The 13,599-nt window shown below is 59.6% G+C and overlaps 6 protein-coding genes across 6 annotated transcripts; 2 read left to right on the forward strand and 4 right to left on the reverse strand.

Moving 5' to 3' along the window:
- Positions 1-302: 302 nt before the first annotated feature.
- A1Q1_07211 (endoplasmic reticulum protein) lies at positions 303-938 on the forward strand (the record flags this gene model as incomplete). The annotated part of the gene is made up of 1 exon (XM_014327447.1): positions 303-938. The coding sequence occupies one exon, from the start codon at positions 303-305 to the stop codon at positions 936-938; it is 636 nt and encodes a 211-aa protein (XP_014182922.1).
- Positions 939-1,385: 447 nt separating this feature from the next.
- A1Q1_07212 (UTP-glucose-1-phosphate uridylyltransferase) lies at positions 1,386-1,886 on the reverse strand (the record flags this gene model as incomplete). The annotated part of the gene is made up of 1 exon (XM_014327448.1): positions 1,386-1,886. The coding sequence occupies one exon, from the start codon at positions 1,884-1,886 to the stop codon at positions 1,386-1,388; it is 501 nt and encodes a 166-aa protein (XP_014182923.1).
- A 53-nt stretch (positions 1,887-1,939) lies between these two features.
- Positions 1,940-2,832, reverse strand: A1Q1_07213 (UTP-glucose-1-phosphate uridylyltransferase; the record flags this gene model as incomplete). Its single annotated transcript, XM_014327449.1, has 2 exons — positions 1,940-2,693; positions 2,771-2,832. The coding sequence occupies 2 exons, from the start codon at positions 2,830-2,832 to the stop codon at positions 1,940-1,942; spliced, it is 816 nt and encodes a 271-aa protein (XP_014182924.1).
- A 3,764-nt stretch (positions 2,833-6,596) lies between these two features.
- On the reverse strand, positions 6,597-10,194 carry A1Q1_07214 (uncharacterized protein; the record flags this gene model as incomplete). Its single annotated transcript, XM_014327450.1, has 7 exons — positions 6,597-8,946; positions 8,990-9,007; positions 9,050-9,135; positions 9,202-9,553; positions 9,657-9,722; positions 9,781-9,830; positions 9,973-10,194. The coding sequence occupies 7 exons, from the start codon at positions 10,192-10,194 to the stop codon at positions 6,597-6,599; spliced, it is 3,144 nt and encodes a 1,047-aa protein (XP_014182925.1).
- Positions 10,195-10,671: 477 nt separating this feature from the next.
- On the forward strand, positions 10,672-11,049 carry A1Q1_07215 (uncharacterized protein; the record flags this gene model as incomplete). Its single annotated transcript, XM_014327451.1, has 3 exons — positions 10,672-10,729; positions 10,786-10,900; positions 10,950-11,049. 3 exons carry the CDS (start codon positions 10,672-10,674, stop codon positions 11,047-11,049), a joined length of 273 nt encoding a protein of 90 aa, XP_014182926.1.
- A 553-nt stretch (positions 11,050-11,602) lies between these two features.
- Positions 11,603-12,848, reverse strand: A1Q1_07216 (non-translatable mRNA -binding protein; the record flags this gene model as incomplete). The annotated part of the gene is made up of 3 exons (XM_014327452.1): positions 11,603-11,652; positions 11,703-12,340; positions 12,391-12,848. 3 exons carry the CDS (start codon positions 12,846-12,848, stop codon positions 11,603-11,605), a joined length of 1,146 nt encoding a protein of 381 aa, XP_014182927.1.
- Positions 12,849-13,599: the final 751 nt, after the last annotated feature.

Consider the following 13,599-nt stretch of genomic DNA (forward strand, 5'->3'; position numbering starts at 1 on the left):
AAGGAGCACGAGCCGGTGTAGAGTTGGATGGTTTCTGCCTCGTAACGCGGGCTCCTCGTGTGTCCGCGGCGACCTCGGTAACGCACCGAGGGGGCACGAGGTGTGCTCCCAAGTTGAGCGAGCGAGCGAGCGCCGCCTGAGAGCGCGAGCGTCTCAATCCACATGAGCGCGCGCACCCCCGCTGGACAGAGCTGCGAGACCAAGAAGTGATAGCTAACCGCCAGTCACGATCCTCCCGTTCGCGACGTTCTCGCTCTTCCACTGCGCGACCTTCCTGCGCACCAACATTCTGCCCAAGTTCTATGCGTAAGTACCTCCAGCGGCGGCGCCAGCCGTCGCCCCGTCCTCCTGTCTCCCTTCTTCCTTCTTCCTTCTCCTTTCTCCATTCTCAACTCCCCAGCTATCTCTTACTTCTTGAAGCTTTCCACATGATAGAGCAAGCTGACCAACTCCCCAGTAAGACCTCGGGCCCCAACGCGCAGCCAAACTGGGCCGAGTCCCTCGGCCGCCGCATCCAGTCCTGGGTGAAGGGGCACTACGACAGTGCGATGAATTTCGTCTCGTACGCCGAGCTGGTCATCTTTGCGCGCGTGCTCCTCGGCGGGCTCACGTTCCAGAACAGCTTCGTCGCGCCCATCTTCTTCGCCCACTTCCTCCGCCTGCGATACCACCAGAGCACATTCACCAAGAACGCTATTGACGGCATTACTGGGCGGATTGACGGCGTCGTCGCCAAGCAGGGCGCCGGCGTGCAGAATGCCTGGGGAACTGCCAAAAGGGTTATTCGCACTTGGGGCGGCGGCAACCTCGTTGGAAACAGCAACCGCGCGCAGGCGAGGCCCGCTGCGCAGGGAGCTGGCGCTGCTGCTGCCGGCGGCGCTCAGGCGAGGGCTACTGGTGTTAACACTGGCGCCGCTGGAACTGCGAACCGCCGCTAAACATACGATCCGGGCACGCTTGTCCACACCTTACATACATCTCAAGTCCTTTTCTATGCCAAATATCCACTTTGCCATGGCCCCTCGTTGCACCAAAGTCTAGAACACCACTAACACTGCACACGTACATGTCAGTCCTCTCACGCTAAATTATTGCACCGAAGGCTTGCAACTTAAACCGAATGTCATAATTCAAAGGTTTAGGGGAAGAAAAAGACTAAGGTTGGGCGTCTTGACACTACAGTGCTTATCGAGCTGGTATATAATGGGTTGGGGTGGGGAAAATGTTCTGTTGGTTGGGCTGGCATTTTGGGTTGAGAGAGAGAGAGAGGGAGAGAGGAAGACTATAACTAAACGATGCGATATGGGTTTCCGATAAACCTAACACGCCTACGCGACACCTCCGCGCGCCTGCGGCGCTCCGGCGTCGCTCCGGCGTCGCGCCGCTTAGTGGTCAATAATGCTGAGGTTGCCAGTGATAAGCTTGTTCTCGAGGTTGGTTCCGTCGGGGATCATAATCTTGTTGCCCTCGGTGGCGACAATGATGCAGGTTCCCGCGAGACGGACGCCTTTTCCGAACCAGACGTCGCCGGAAACAGTGAGGTGGTCGAGCTCCTTGATGTTGGGGATCGACTTGAAGCGCTTCTCAAAGTTGGCAACCTTCTTGAACTGGTCGCCGAGCTTGACGACGGGGGTTCCGCCAAACTCGCGCGACTTGTCCATCGACAGCACACCGTGCTGCAGGTTGTAGAGCGACGACTTGATCAGGAGCAGGTCAGAGCACGACTTGACGGGAAGGAAACGCGAACGGGGGACGTTGATGCCGATAGCAGACGAGAAGTGCTTGATCGCGGCACCGATGGCGGTCTCGAGCTGAATGACGGCCTGACCCTTGTCCGTGACCTTGTTGTTGACGATAATCTCGAGGTTGAGCTCGTCATTGTCCATGACGCGCTTGATCGCCTTGAGGTTGACCCAAATGTTGTTCGTGTTGACTGAGATCAGTTTCTATCCACGATCGTCAACTTACAGATCTTGAACTTGCGGGTGCTGCAGAACTCGTCGAGGTGGTCCTTGGGGACCTGGGCGACCTCGAGAAGTCGGGGCTTGCCCTCGTAGTCAATGATGGTTCCACCCTTGATGTCCGCCTTGGTCTTGTCAGTGACCTCCATGACGTACTCGGCCTGGGAGTCGATCATGGTCTGGAAGATGTTGAGGTCAACGACGGCACCGAGTTTGTCAACGTTGGAGATGAAGATGTACTCCTTGCCGGCAGCAATCAGCTGGTCGAGGAGGCCAGAGTTGGTGAGAGCGTCAAAGATGTCACCGTGTCCGGGAGGGTACCAGTTCGACTTGTCAGAGTCGGCGTTCTCGGGGCAGGGGAGGAGCGACTCCTTGTCGACACGGGGGTAGCGGGACTGGTTGAAGGTGAGGATGGAGATGTTGTGGTTCTGGTACTTCTGGATGATGCGCTGGGTGTCCTCGTCCGTGTTGAACGAGTTCATGAGAATGAAGGGAACGTTGACGTTGTACTTCTCGTTGAGGTGCTCAATCTGGCGGACCGAGAGGTCGAGGAAGGTCATGCCCTCACGGACCTCAATGACCGACTTGGGGCCGACACAGCCCATGGTGGTTCCGAGACCACCGTTGAGCTTGAGGACGGCGAGCTTGTTGAGGATCGAGGGGTCGACATTGGGGAGGACCTCGTAGGGGCGGACCTGCTCGGGGTTGGGGGGCTGGATCTTCTCCCAGTCACTGGGAAGTCAGCTGAGTACTCATTTCGAAGCTGCACATCGACTGCATGCAATTTGCAGTCTCGCCAGTTTACTCACATGCGCTCGCCCTTGGCCTTCTCGGTCAGGTAGCGGTTGAAGAGGAGGAAGAAGGACTCCATCTCGGCGTTGAAGATCTGTTATTGTCAGTCCGGGCCGGGAAGCTAGCGGGAGCGATGACCACCGTGCGCGGACCGGGTGGCGCCCGCCACCACGGCAAAGGCTGCGATAGCACCGCGATGGTAATTGGGCTAGCGACGTGCCCAACTCGCACTGCTCGCGATAGCGGCCGTAGAGCAGGCGCGTGCATGCATGTGCATGTGCGCGATAGCCTGATGCTGGAGGACCGAGCCGATCACAAATCGCAGAATCGCGCCGATTAAGCAACGTTCATCCCTGCAAGGACAGGGGCGCGGCTTAGCGCGGCTGGCGCTGGCGGTCCATGGTACATGACACATGCTGCGCAGCACGCCTGGGCGGGTCCGAGCTCGATTTGTGATTGCGCGGGGCCAGTATTGGCCAGCACGGGCGACGGCTTGCGACGTGTCACACTGCCGGCGCCCAGCGTGTCGGAGCAGCTTCTGTGTGTTCGATACACAGCTGGGGTCCGGCGAGAGAAGCGCGCGAAGCTGGGCGAAGCTTGCGCCAGACGGGTACGGCACGGCGTCTAGAAGTCTCCGTGGGCTGACGCTACTCACCTTCTTCTTGGCGGGGTCAGTGACGCCCTGGACCATGCGGTTGAGCTCATTGCGCATGGCCTTGGCGGCGACACCGGTGGTGGCCGACTTGAAGTCCTGCGTGTGGGAATGCGCGTCATCGATCGTAGCGGTAGTGCGAGCGGCACGCCGAGGGCGAGAGCGGTGCAGCCGGGCGGGGTGGGCGGGGCGAAATTTCAGCGCCGTACAGTGTCAAGCAAGCAGCGGATCGTTCAAGCCATCCAGAACAACGTGCGAGACGGGATTCCCAGACCAGCCAGCGTGATGATGCCGGAGAGTGCAGCGTTCGCGGCAAAGGCACGGGGTAAAGCAAGGGTTCACGTTCAAAGGGGGCAGGGACGGTGGAGGTGAGGGCCCGATTCAGTGACACGTATGACGCCGTGAGTTGGTCGGAGTGTCAATCAGTCCGGCAAGAGTCGTCAGAAGCGGTAGTGAGCGGGTAGAGAGGAGGCGGGGAAGAGCGATGTGGTCAGCGATCCGTCTCGGGCTTAGTCACGATGCACGGTGTGGGGTTCCTGGCACCTCGGCGATGGTCTCGGGAGTGTCTGGGGCTGGCTGCTGGCTATCGGCAGCAAGGGCTGGGCGAGCATCTGTAACCGATGTCGCTGCCAGAGCTCCATGCCAGCTATCCCAGAGCTTGATCGCTGCTGTTCCGAGTGTGTGTGTGCGAGGAAGTGTTGGTGTACTCACGATGGAGGAGTGACCGCGCTGGCGGGCGGACTGAGCCTGGGGTGTCTGGAGGGAAGCCATTGTAGCGAGCGTGAGTGGGCGGCGGGGTAGGAAGGGTCGGAGAAGGGGAAGGAGAGATGAGGTCGGAGGACGAGGGATGATTAGTTGGGTGTAAGTAGAAGTGTTGTTTCCACAGAGGGAAAGGGAGAGATGAGGAAGACTCAAGATGTGGGAGAGGAGGCGGGGGGTATGGGAGTGATGTGCAGTGCTGGCTGGGCAGATGACCCGGTGCGGAGAGGGAGAGTGTCCATCCATCCAACTGGGGAGAGAGTGAGAGCCAGGCTCAGGACTGTGTCATGCCCGTCAGGTCCGAGTGTCTGTCCCTGGCCACTTCTGCCGTCCTGCGCTGCAACAGTCCTGACGTATGGCCCTGGACCTGAACATCCTGAGCCCCAGCCATGGCCAGCCAGCCAACGCCGCTGAGCGCTGCTACACCGTGCATCCCAATCATCCTCCTGCACTGTCATAGCTCACAGCCCACCGCAGTATCCGGCGGCACCCCCACACTCGTGCGTACGCGTGCGTGTCTGCTGTTAGACTGTCCGAGCACTGGGTTCACCAGGTTCCGCATTCAGCATTGGGTCCACCATGGCTAGAGTGGAGGACGGGTCAACCGACTGGCTCACCACTATTGCACGTTGTTCACAGTCTGTCCCTACCAAGTCTGGATCCAGACAGCCAGTCGATCCTTACATCCCTCTTGGCAGCTAATTTGGGGGCTGGCTTTCAAACTAGAGTCCGCACCTTGTCGCATACCTCAGCGTCTGTCATGTCTGGGGCGGCAAGGGGCGGCCATGGGGGGCAGATGGGGCAATACAAGTGAAAGTTTTCATGCATTGCGTGGTTAAGAGGTAATATCATGTTGCTGTGCATGTGGGGGCCAAAAGGAAGGATTAACCGTAAAGATGGACGCGTGTGTGAAAACGAAACCACCCACATCAAAGGGGCGGATCAACGCATCCGCTCGACAGTCGGTCCGGTACCGTATGCAGGATCGCGGGATCCGCTCGACTCTGGGGGAAGGAAGGATCGACGGGCGCGTCGCGTCGAACTGCCTGCCTGGCTGCCTGGGTGGGAGAGCGTGGGTGGGAAAGTTGGGGCTGGCCGGGGCGGGGTGGGGATTGAACGGCACATTTCACTCCCCCAGGCTTTGTATTCAAAGTCACCGTATTCACCCCATATTCATGCCGCGTTGTATTCACCGTGCCGCCTTGCGCGCCTTGCCGTACAATGCCGCTTCCGCCGTCCGGAGCGTGCCGTGTTTCCCGGTGTGCCCTCCCAGTCGGACCGACCCAGCTCCATGGCACCTCCCCTTCGGTCATCGTGCCAGCTTGGTTCCGCGAACTCTGATCAGCGCCAGACGCAGGTTATATGGAGCTAGCTCATGGAGGGGAGAGTAAGGGTAACCCGTCTATTAGAAAGGGGAAGAGGGGCGATTACTGCATCGCTCTTAGGATCTTAGGATTAGAGCAAGCTGGACGAGACTTATTCAGGCGGCAGGCTTCCCAGGCACAGCATCACCAGTCAGTCGCTCACGCTCGCTCGGAAGAGCAGGAACCGTGGCACCGGTTCTAATCCAGCCAATCCAACCAATCCTCGAGCCTTCCTAGTGTTTCTTTCTGGGAGGAGTGAGGAGTACGAGGAGTGAAGAAGACAGTGACGCCAAACTACAGCCACGCTGCGAACAAACTGCGAGCGCAGTCCTTCAACCTGTCAGCCTTTCGGCGCGATCTTGGACTAGCCTAGAGGAAAAGGAAGGGGAGATCGAGACGCGTCCAAAGCTGAAGCTTTCGATCGCAACCTCTGACGAGCGTGTGATTCGTCCAGGTTGCGCGTGTGGGTTACGGGCCACGGGCAAGTCAGGCTTCGCCGCGCCGCGTAGGGTGTCCCTGAACCCGACACGCTGTATGGTTTACTGCGCATCTCGCTCCTCCCACTTCTAGGCAGAGTGCAGAATATGCAGACGTGCAGAGTGGAGGCACGACAGTGCAGAGTCGAATGCTGGTCACCGCAAGCCCCTTTCGTCATCTCTCAAGCATGTCTTGTGGCAAGTAATGATGTCAGACTTCTGCAACCATGTCAGTCTGGTCTACCCTCCCCCTCCTTCTTCGCTCCTTTCTCCAGCGATCACCCGCCCCGCGGCCAACGGCCTGACGGCCGCGGCCGCTCGCCGTTACAGCTACATCTGCATGCGCTACTACTGATGCAAAGGGGGGGGGGCAACTTCCTTAACTCTAGGTGGCGGAGGAAGGGGGTAACCTCTAGAGGAACCAGGAAAAAAAGTGTCAAGAACGAAAAGACAGAATGCCAACTGCACTCTGATGGAGAAGAATGTCCGTCATGCCCGATCTCACCGCGCCGTTCGCCGGACTCCGGCCGATGCCCCGCTAAAGCTCTTAACTGCTGGCGAGATACCCGGCAGTTCGGCAGCTGGCGCTGCCTCACCCGCGACCACTCCACATCAGCCTCGAGAGCGAGTAAGCGTCATTCCCATCGCGCGGGTCAAGGTGCTTCTTCTTAATCTTCGGACTAGCGAAAGGCCGTAACACATCAGCGCTAGTGTGTGTCTTGGTCTTGGGGTCGAGCGCCTTGGGCGGTTTCGGCGACGTGAACACGCTCTTGAAGAACGTCCGCTTCTTTCGCGGCGGCACCACGCTTCCTGTGCTCCCTGTGCTCGCCACGGAAGCGTCCGAGACGCGTTTTCGCTTCGAGGAGCTGAGGGGCACGTCGAACACGACCCCTTCGTCGTAGGACGGCGGAGAAGCTTCATCTGCAGAAGCTCCCGGTGCCGGCGCGGGGGGTTCCCGGAGATGAGGCGAGACGAGGCCGTTCGCGTGCGTCTTGCGCACCGGCGAGGGAGACATGTGCAGGCGTGACGAGTCGGTGAGAACGCGCTTCGCCGCGCTGATCGTGCCGCTGATCGCGTTCGTGACGCGCGAGGCACCCCACCCGTTCGCTGTGTCGCCGTTGACCAGCTGGCTCGGACTCTTCTCCTCTGTGGTCACTGGCGCCTTCGGCTCACTAGCCGCGGCAGGTACAGGGCGAGTCCCATTGACTGCCCCGTTGACCGTAGGAGGCACTCCGTTCGCCTTAACGAGCCCGGCGGCAATGCCGGCAGTATGCATGACTTCGCGCTGGCGCGCCTCTCGCTCCAGACGCTTCGCCTCGCGCTTCTGCCTGTACCCAGTGCCAGGGGGACGACCGCGCTTGCGGCGAGAGGCGGGGGAGTCGGTCGTCGCGCCAGACGGCGCGGGAGAGGGGTTGACAGAGCCGGCAGAAGTGCGCGCTGTCGCCGGAGACGGCGTAATGGGCGCAGACGCCTTGGGAAGTGGACGTTTTGGCCGCGCCGCCGCCTTGGCGTCCTCGTCGCTGTCAGACATTGTCAAGTCGATCGTCTCCGTGACCTGCGGCGTGCGGCGGACCGCGCTACGCGGCGCAGACTGTGGCGACTGCTTGATGGATGCGGGCGACGCGACATCGGGTGTCCTTCCAGGCAGTCGGGACGATAAGCCAAGCCGTGCTTGCGGCGGCTTGACGTCGACTGCCGGAGCAGCTGCCGGCGCCGGTTCGAGAGCCGCCGCAGCCTCTTGTTCGTCGCGCTCGTCCTCGGCGTCGTCGTCGTCCGACGCGTCCTCCTGCCCCTTCATGCGGTATCGCCTGTTGCGCTCCTGCAGTTCCTTCTCGCGTTTGAGATCGGCGTTGAGGGCTTCCTGAGCCCGGCGCGCGAGGTCCTCCTCATCGCTGTCCTGGCGATACCGGCCGCCACGACGCGTGCCGCTAACAACTGTCGTGCGTTCGCGGATGCGCTTCTCGATCTCCTCGACAGGCTGGTACTCGTATCGCTGCCAGAGACCCGAGCCGCGGATCTTACCCTCATTGCGCTTCCGCTTTGCTTCCTCGCGCGCCTTCTTGGCCGCGTCGCGGCGCTCCTGCGCTGCAATGGCGGCGAGCTCGCGCGTCTCTTGCTGCTCCCATGCGGCAACGCGGAGCTGCTCGATGACGCATTCCTCGCGCTCGATCGCCAGGCGGAAGTTGCGCGCACGACGCATCTCCCGCGTGTCGGGAATGAGCACCTGGTCGTACACGGGCTGCACGGGTTCTGGCTCGACGGCATTCTTCTTGTGTCGCACCGGGTTCAGAGACGGCAGCGACACAGACGTAACCTTCCGCGGCCAGTACCCGGGAGGTATCAGGTGGACTGGAGGATATTCCCTAACATCCTGAGCCCGGTGCGCCGGCCACGGGAGCTGGAACACGATCGCGTGACGATAGCAGCGCGGACAAAAATCGGCCCAGCTCGTCAGCGGGTCCCATTCCCGGTCCTCGAGAGCGCACGCGCAGGTGACACAACGAATCGTGTCGTCCGCCTCGACAGCCACTAGAGGATGTTGCGTTGCCGTCTGCGCGCGCTGTTTTCGAGACGGTGGCCGCTTGTGCCACTGCAGGGGCTTTGAATTGATTCGGGCTTGTCGCATCGGGCGTTCCCGACGGACCACGTCTTCCTCTTCGCTCCCTGCCGCGGTGTCCACGCTGGGTGACGCCGCCGACACAGAGCACTGTCCGTTCTTCTGCGGCGTGCTCACAACGCATGACGATGCTGGCGTCCCCGGGTCCTCGTACACCGAGTCATCCACCTCGGACCGGGCGTAACCGTTGACCTGGCCTTTCGATGACGGCGCTACGGAACCATTTCGTGACCGCTCCAGCTTCTCCAGACCGATCCTCGCCAGCTCCATAACACCTCCAGGCTGGTAGCCGCCCCGCTTGGTGTCCTCGCAAGTCTTGCAAAGACTAAATCCGTTAGCAACGAACCTCGAAAAAATTGTATACGCACCATTCGGAGTTGCCTTTACTAACTGCGGCGTCAGTTATACGGCGAAGACACACAACTCACAGTAGTCCTCTCCATAGAATGTCGTTAGCTCCTCGCCTATCTTGATAGGACGGAGGACGCGAAACGACACACAGGACGGCCCCTGCCTGAGCAGCTCGACGTTCGGGTTACAATCGTGCTACTGTCAGCCACGTCCCAGGGATGGAGCTTACGTTAAGGAAGCGGGCGGGACCGAGGAAGAGCATGTACGCATTCTTCATGCCCGACCAGATGATGCTGAAGTCTCTTCGCCGCGTGCGGGTGCTCCGGCGAGCGCCTCGGGGTTCCTGCGATTTGTTCCGTCGAACAGCCGCGGTGGATGATTCGGCCGGCTGTTCGTCGTCGTCCATCTCCAGCCCCTCCAGGTCATCCTCCGCAGCAAAACGTTCCGACACGTCCATTTCCATTCGCCACTCTTCGGGAAGCAGAACACAGGTGCCCTGCAGCTCCATGACGACCTCTCCCTCGAGGAGCGGACGCGTCGCAAACACGGCGAGCTCGGGATGCTTCGTGATCTCCTCGTACCTCTCGGTCCGATAGATCTCCACTCGCGACGTCGGCGCGTAAATCATGCAATATCGTCGCAAATGCCTGGCCGTCAGTTATGCTCGATAACGTCGCAACTCACAGCATCGTCTTCTCGCGTTGTTTGTCCGTCTGCTTCGAGGCCAGATGCTCCTTGATGACGGGGAGCCTAGGAGAAGCGTCAGTCGCGTGTCGATCGCAGCGTGCCACAAGAAGGGCTTACTCACTCTGCTAGCCGCTGCGCCGCAATATTGGGATCGGTGCCTCGAAGTACCGTCTGTGAGGATTGTCAGCTACCATGTGCATAGAGGGGGAGGATTGTGGACGTAACGTAAAGCTAAAGTGCGGTTTGCAGATTCCGTTGTTGTTGTTGACAAGCAATCGGAGCCGCGCGACCGAGACCGAGACGGAGCACTCACTTCCCTGAGGATATTCAAAACATCTTCGCGATTGTGGGCAGGGCCGATGAACTTGACCTGTTGGGGGTGGACGCCTAGCTTGGTCTGGGCACGCATGCCGAGCTGGTCGACGAGGAGGAAGGAGAAGAGGTCGTCATCTTCGGACAGGTCCTCGGCGGGATAGGGAAGACCAGTGTCGCGCGATCCGGCGGGAGTGTCGCGAGCGGCAGCGGCGCGGGGCATTGGCGCCGCTTGCCGGGTTGCCCGGTGTGGGGAGAGGGGTCGGAGGGGAGGGTGACAGGTGGTCGGGGCCGGGGATCGCGAAAAGGAGGTCGAAGGAGGGTGGTGGTTGGAAGGAACGAGGGATATAAGACGAGAGAGAATGATGTAGTTGATGAGTTGAGGTAGGTGGATGTTTTGAAGAAAGGCAGGGTCACCGGACGGTGGGTGGGTTGAACCAAAGGGCGACCAAACGCTAACCTGCCTAAGCCACACTCTCAGGAACCAATTCACCGTCCTAATGACGTGAAGTCCAGTGTCAAGTAGTCAGCCCACCTCGATTAGATCCCGATTACAAAAGCTTATTTCCACTCTGCGAGATCCGCCCAATATTGCCTGGAACCTGAGCCCGCAGCCTGGCCACCAACCGGCACTGACCGATTGTTTTCGATTTCGAGCTTTTGTTGTTCAGTCTGCTCTCTGCCTTCCAACCCTCCCACAATGCTTTTGACCAATATTAGAAAGCTCGCCATTGCAGGCGCCGTTATTGTTGTGCCCCGTGAGTCATCTGACTCTTTCCCCTCCCTTTGTTTCGTGTTGCTAACCTCTGCGTAGTCTCCTTCTACGGTGGTCTTGCGATCAAGGAGCACTTCCTCAGCAAGGAGATGGAGGTCACCCCAGAGGCAGACCACAAGGTCAAGGAGCGTGCGAACAGGGCCAGAATTGTCCAGTGAGTTTCCAGCTGTCTTGTTCATGTTCGTAAGCTGAACGTTCCCCAGGCTCGAGGAGCAGCGGAAAGACCTCCTCAAGGAGGGCGACGACATTGACAAGAAGATCGCCCAGCTCAAGGCTAAGATGGAGGGACGCAATCTGCCATAAAGCAGCGTTGTGTGAAGGGAAAAGGAGGGAGGCTCATCTCATGGCCATGTGGTCAGCCGCATCAGCATTGCATCACGTCTCGGAGAGCTGGAGGACGTAAGCTCCTTCAAGCTCGGGACACCACTCATATCATTCTTGTATTCATGCACTATCGTCACGTCACTAGCTTACTAGGTCCTCGTGTTCTTCGCTCGCTATCACTTGTCCTTACACCGCGGCTCCGATTGAATCGAGTCAGAAAGCTCTAACGACCCATACTGTAGCGCGACTGGCTTGTTTGAGCAGGTCAAAGCTGCGCCCCCATCAGTCCCGGTCCGTGCAGCCATGACAGCTGACGCCTCTTTCATCAAGCTCTGATCATTACCTCCCCGTCACTGATGGCCTCAGTTATCACAGACGGAGTTCCGTGTCAGTCGTGTCCATCGCGAACCCCCCGTGGCTGCTCGGCATCAAGCCCTCCGATCTCCATCGATGCCCATCAGCCCCTCTGGCCCCCAGTCATATGACGTATGTCGTATTGCATGCCAAAGTGATTGTGAATATACATTAAAATTTAGTTAGGGGGAGTAGGTTGGGCAGCCGGGACGGCGGCGGCTTCCTGGCCTAGGAGCTGGTCAGCTGCTGCCACTGGGTCGCTGTCTTTGCAGACTCACTGTAGAAGCCGCCCCAGCCGCCGGTCTGGTAGTAGGCAGCTGCCGCTGCGGGGTCCCAAGTGGGTGGGGGAGGGGGAGCTGATCCGTTCTCAGGACCGGGAGACTGCGCTCCAGGCTGGCCGGGGATACCCCCGTACCCGGGGAAGTATGGGTAGTTGTTGGTGTACATCTGGAAGTCAGGCCTCTCGGAGAAGGCGTGACGCACCATGTATCCAGGCGCGTCGCTTTGGCGGTCCTTGCCCCAGGAGCACTTGATGGGGCGGCCGTGGACCAGCTGGTTCTGCAGCGACGTGATGGATAGGGCGGCGTTGGCGTGCGTGTCCAGCTTGACAAACGCAAACCCGCGGTCGGCCTGCATCCTGATCTCGACAATATAGCCGTAGTTCTGGAACAGGGGAATGAGGTCCGCCTGCGTCGTGTAGGGGATCAGGTTTCCGACGTACACAGTCGTGTTGTAGTCGGGGGTCTGAGCAGCGACCTGCTCGAACGTCAGAGGGCCGTTGAAGCCTTGACCGAGGCCAAGACTGCGAGAACCGCCCGTCTGCGTCTTCTGGTTCGCCCAGTTGACACGAATAGCCCGAGATCCGAGCCACTCGCCATTCATAGTGGCGATCGCCTGCTCTGCATCTGCCTTGTCACTGCTCTGGTCAGCCTTGAAAGTGTGCGCACACGACTAAGAAGTACTCACCGGAAGGAGAGGAAGCCGTATCCTCGGCTCTTGCCCGAGTTCATGTCCCACATGACGCGAGCCTCGCTCAGCGACGCAAACTTGGCAAACGCCTTGCCCAAAATGTCGTCGTTCACTTCCGGGCTGAGGTCACCGACAAACACATGGAAGTGGTGCTGCGTGTCCTCGCGGTTGCCCTGACCCTGGTAGGCCCAGTTGACGCGGATCTCAGAGTCAAAGATCTTGCGACCGTTGAGCGTCGTCAGTGCTTGCTCAGCACTGCGCATGTCGGTGTACTCGACGAAGCCGTAGTTGTAGCCGCCGTGGTGGAAATTGCGATCCTGAATGATCTTTGCAGAGACGACGGGCCCGGCGACGGAGAAGATCTCGGCGAGCATCTGATCGGTGACGCGAGGCGACATGTTACCGATGTAGAGATGGGGCTTCTTAGGCGCCTCGGCGGCCTGATTGTTGGACATGGCGAAAGGAGGGAACGGTTGCGACATTTGGCAGAGACAGGGGGAGGGTTAATGCAAGTTGCGGAGAGGGGGAGGGGAGGAAGGGGAGGGTCGGACTGTAGTGCGTGTCGAAGTGGTTAGGGGAGTAGCTTTGCTGTCTTGATCTTGGAAGTTATGCAAGTGGGCGGGGGTGGGGTATGGGAATGCCGTTTGGGAAAGGGGGGGATGGACTTTGAGTTGTCTGGTCGTGGAGAGATGATGCAGTTTTTGGTGGTCTTTGATCTTGATGATACCCGAGAACCCGGAACGAGACGAGAGAGAGAGAGAGAGAGAGGAAAGAAAGCCAAAGAGAGAAAAGAAAACGAGACGATGACTGTGAGACCCTTGTGCAAGATGAGAGAAGAGGAAAGAGAGAAGAGACGAGTTGAGGAGTTGGAATGACATGGGAGTGGGAGGGAGCAAGCCCCGGTGCCAGGTGCCCAGCGAGAGCCAGGGTGCGGTGCAGGGTGGGATAGCGTGGTAGTTGGTGCAGATGGGCCCACACCGGCCAGACGACCTCTGTCCATGCCGGAACCATCTCCAACGCACCTCCACCGAACCCAGTCATCAGCCTTCGCGCCGCGCCTTGAATTCACAGATGCTGTCGTCTAAAGCCCTCTCTTCCAATTCTACAACGTCATGCTGCTGCCCCTCTCAAACCTCGCCCCCCTCCGCCCTCTCTCTCGCAAGCGACGGGGAGTACGACTGACTTTGCAGCCATTGCAGCGGCGCA

This window comes from Trichosporon asahii (assembly GCF_000293215.1).
Source record: "Trichosporon asahii var. asahii CBS 2479 unplaced genomic scaffold scaffold00009, whole genome shotgun sequence".
Lineage (NCBI taxonomy): Eukaryota > Fungi > Basidiomycota > Tremellomycetes > Trichosporonales > Trichosporonaceae > Trichosporon > Trichosporon asahii.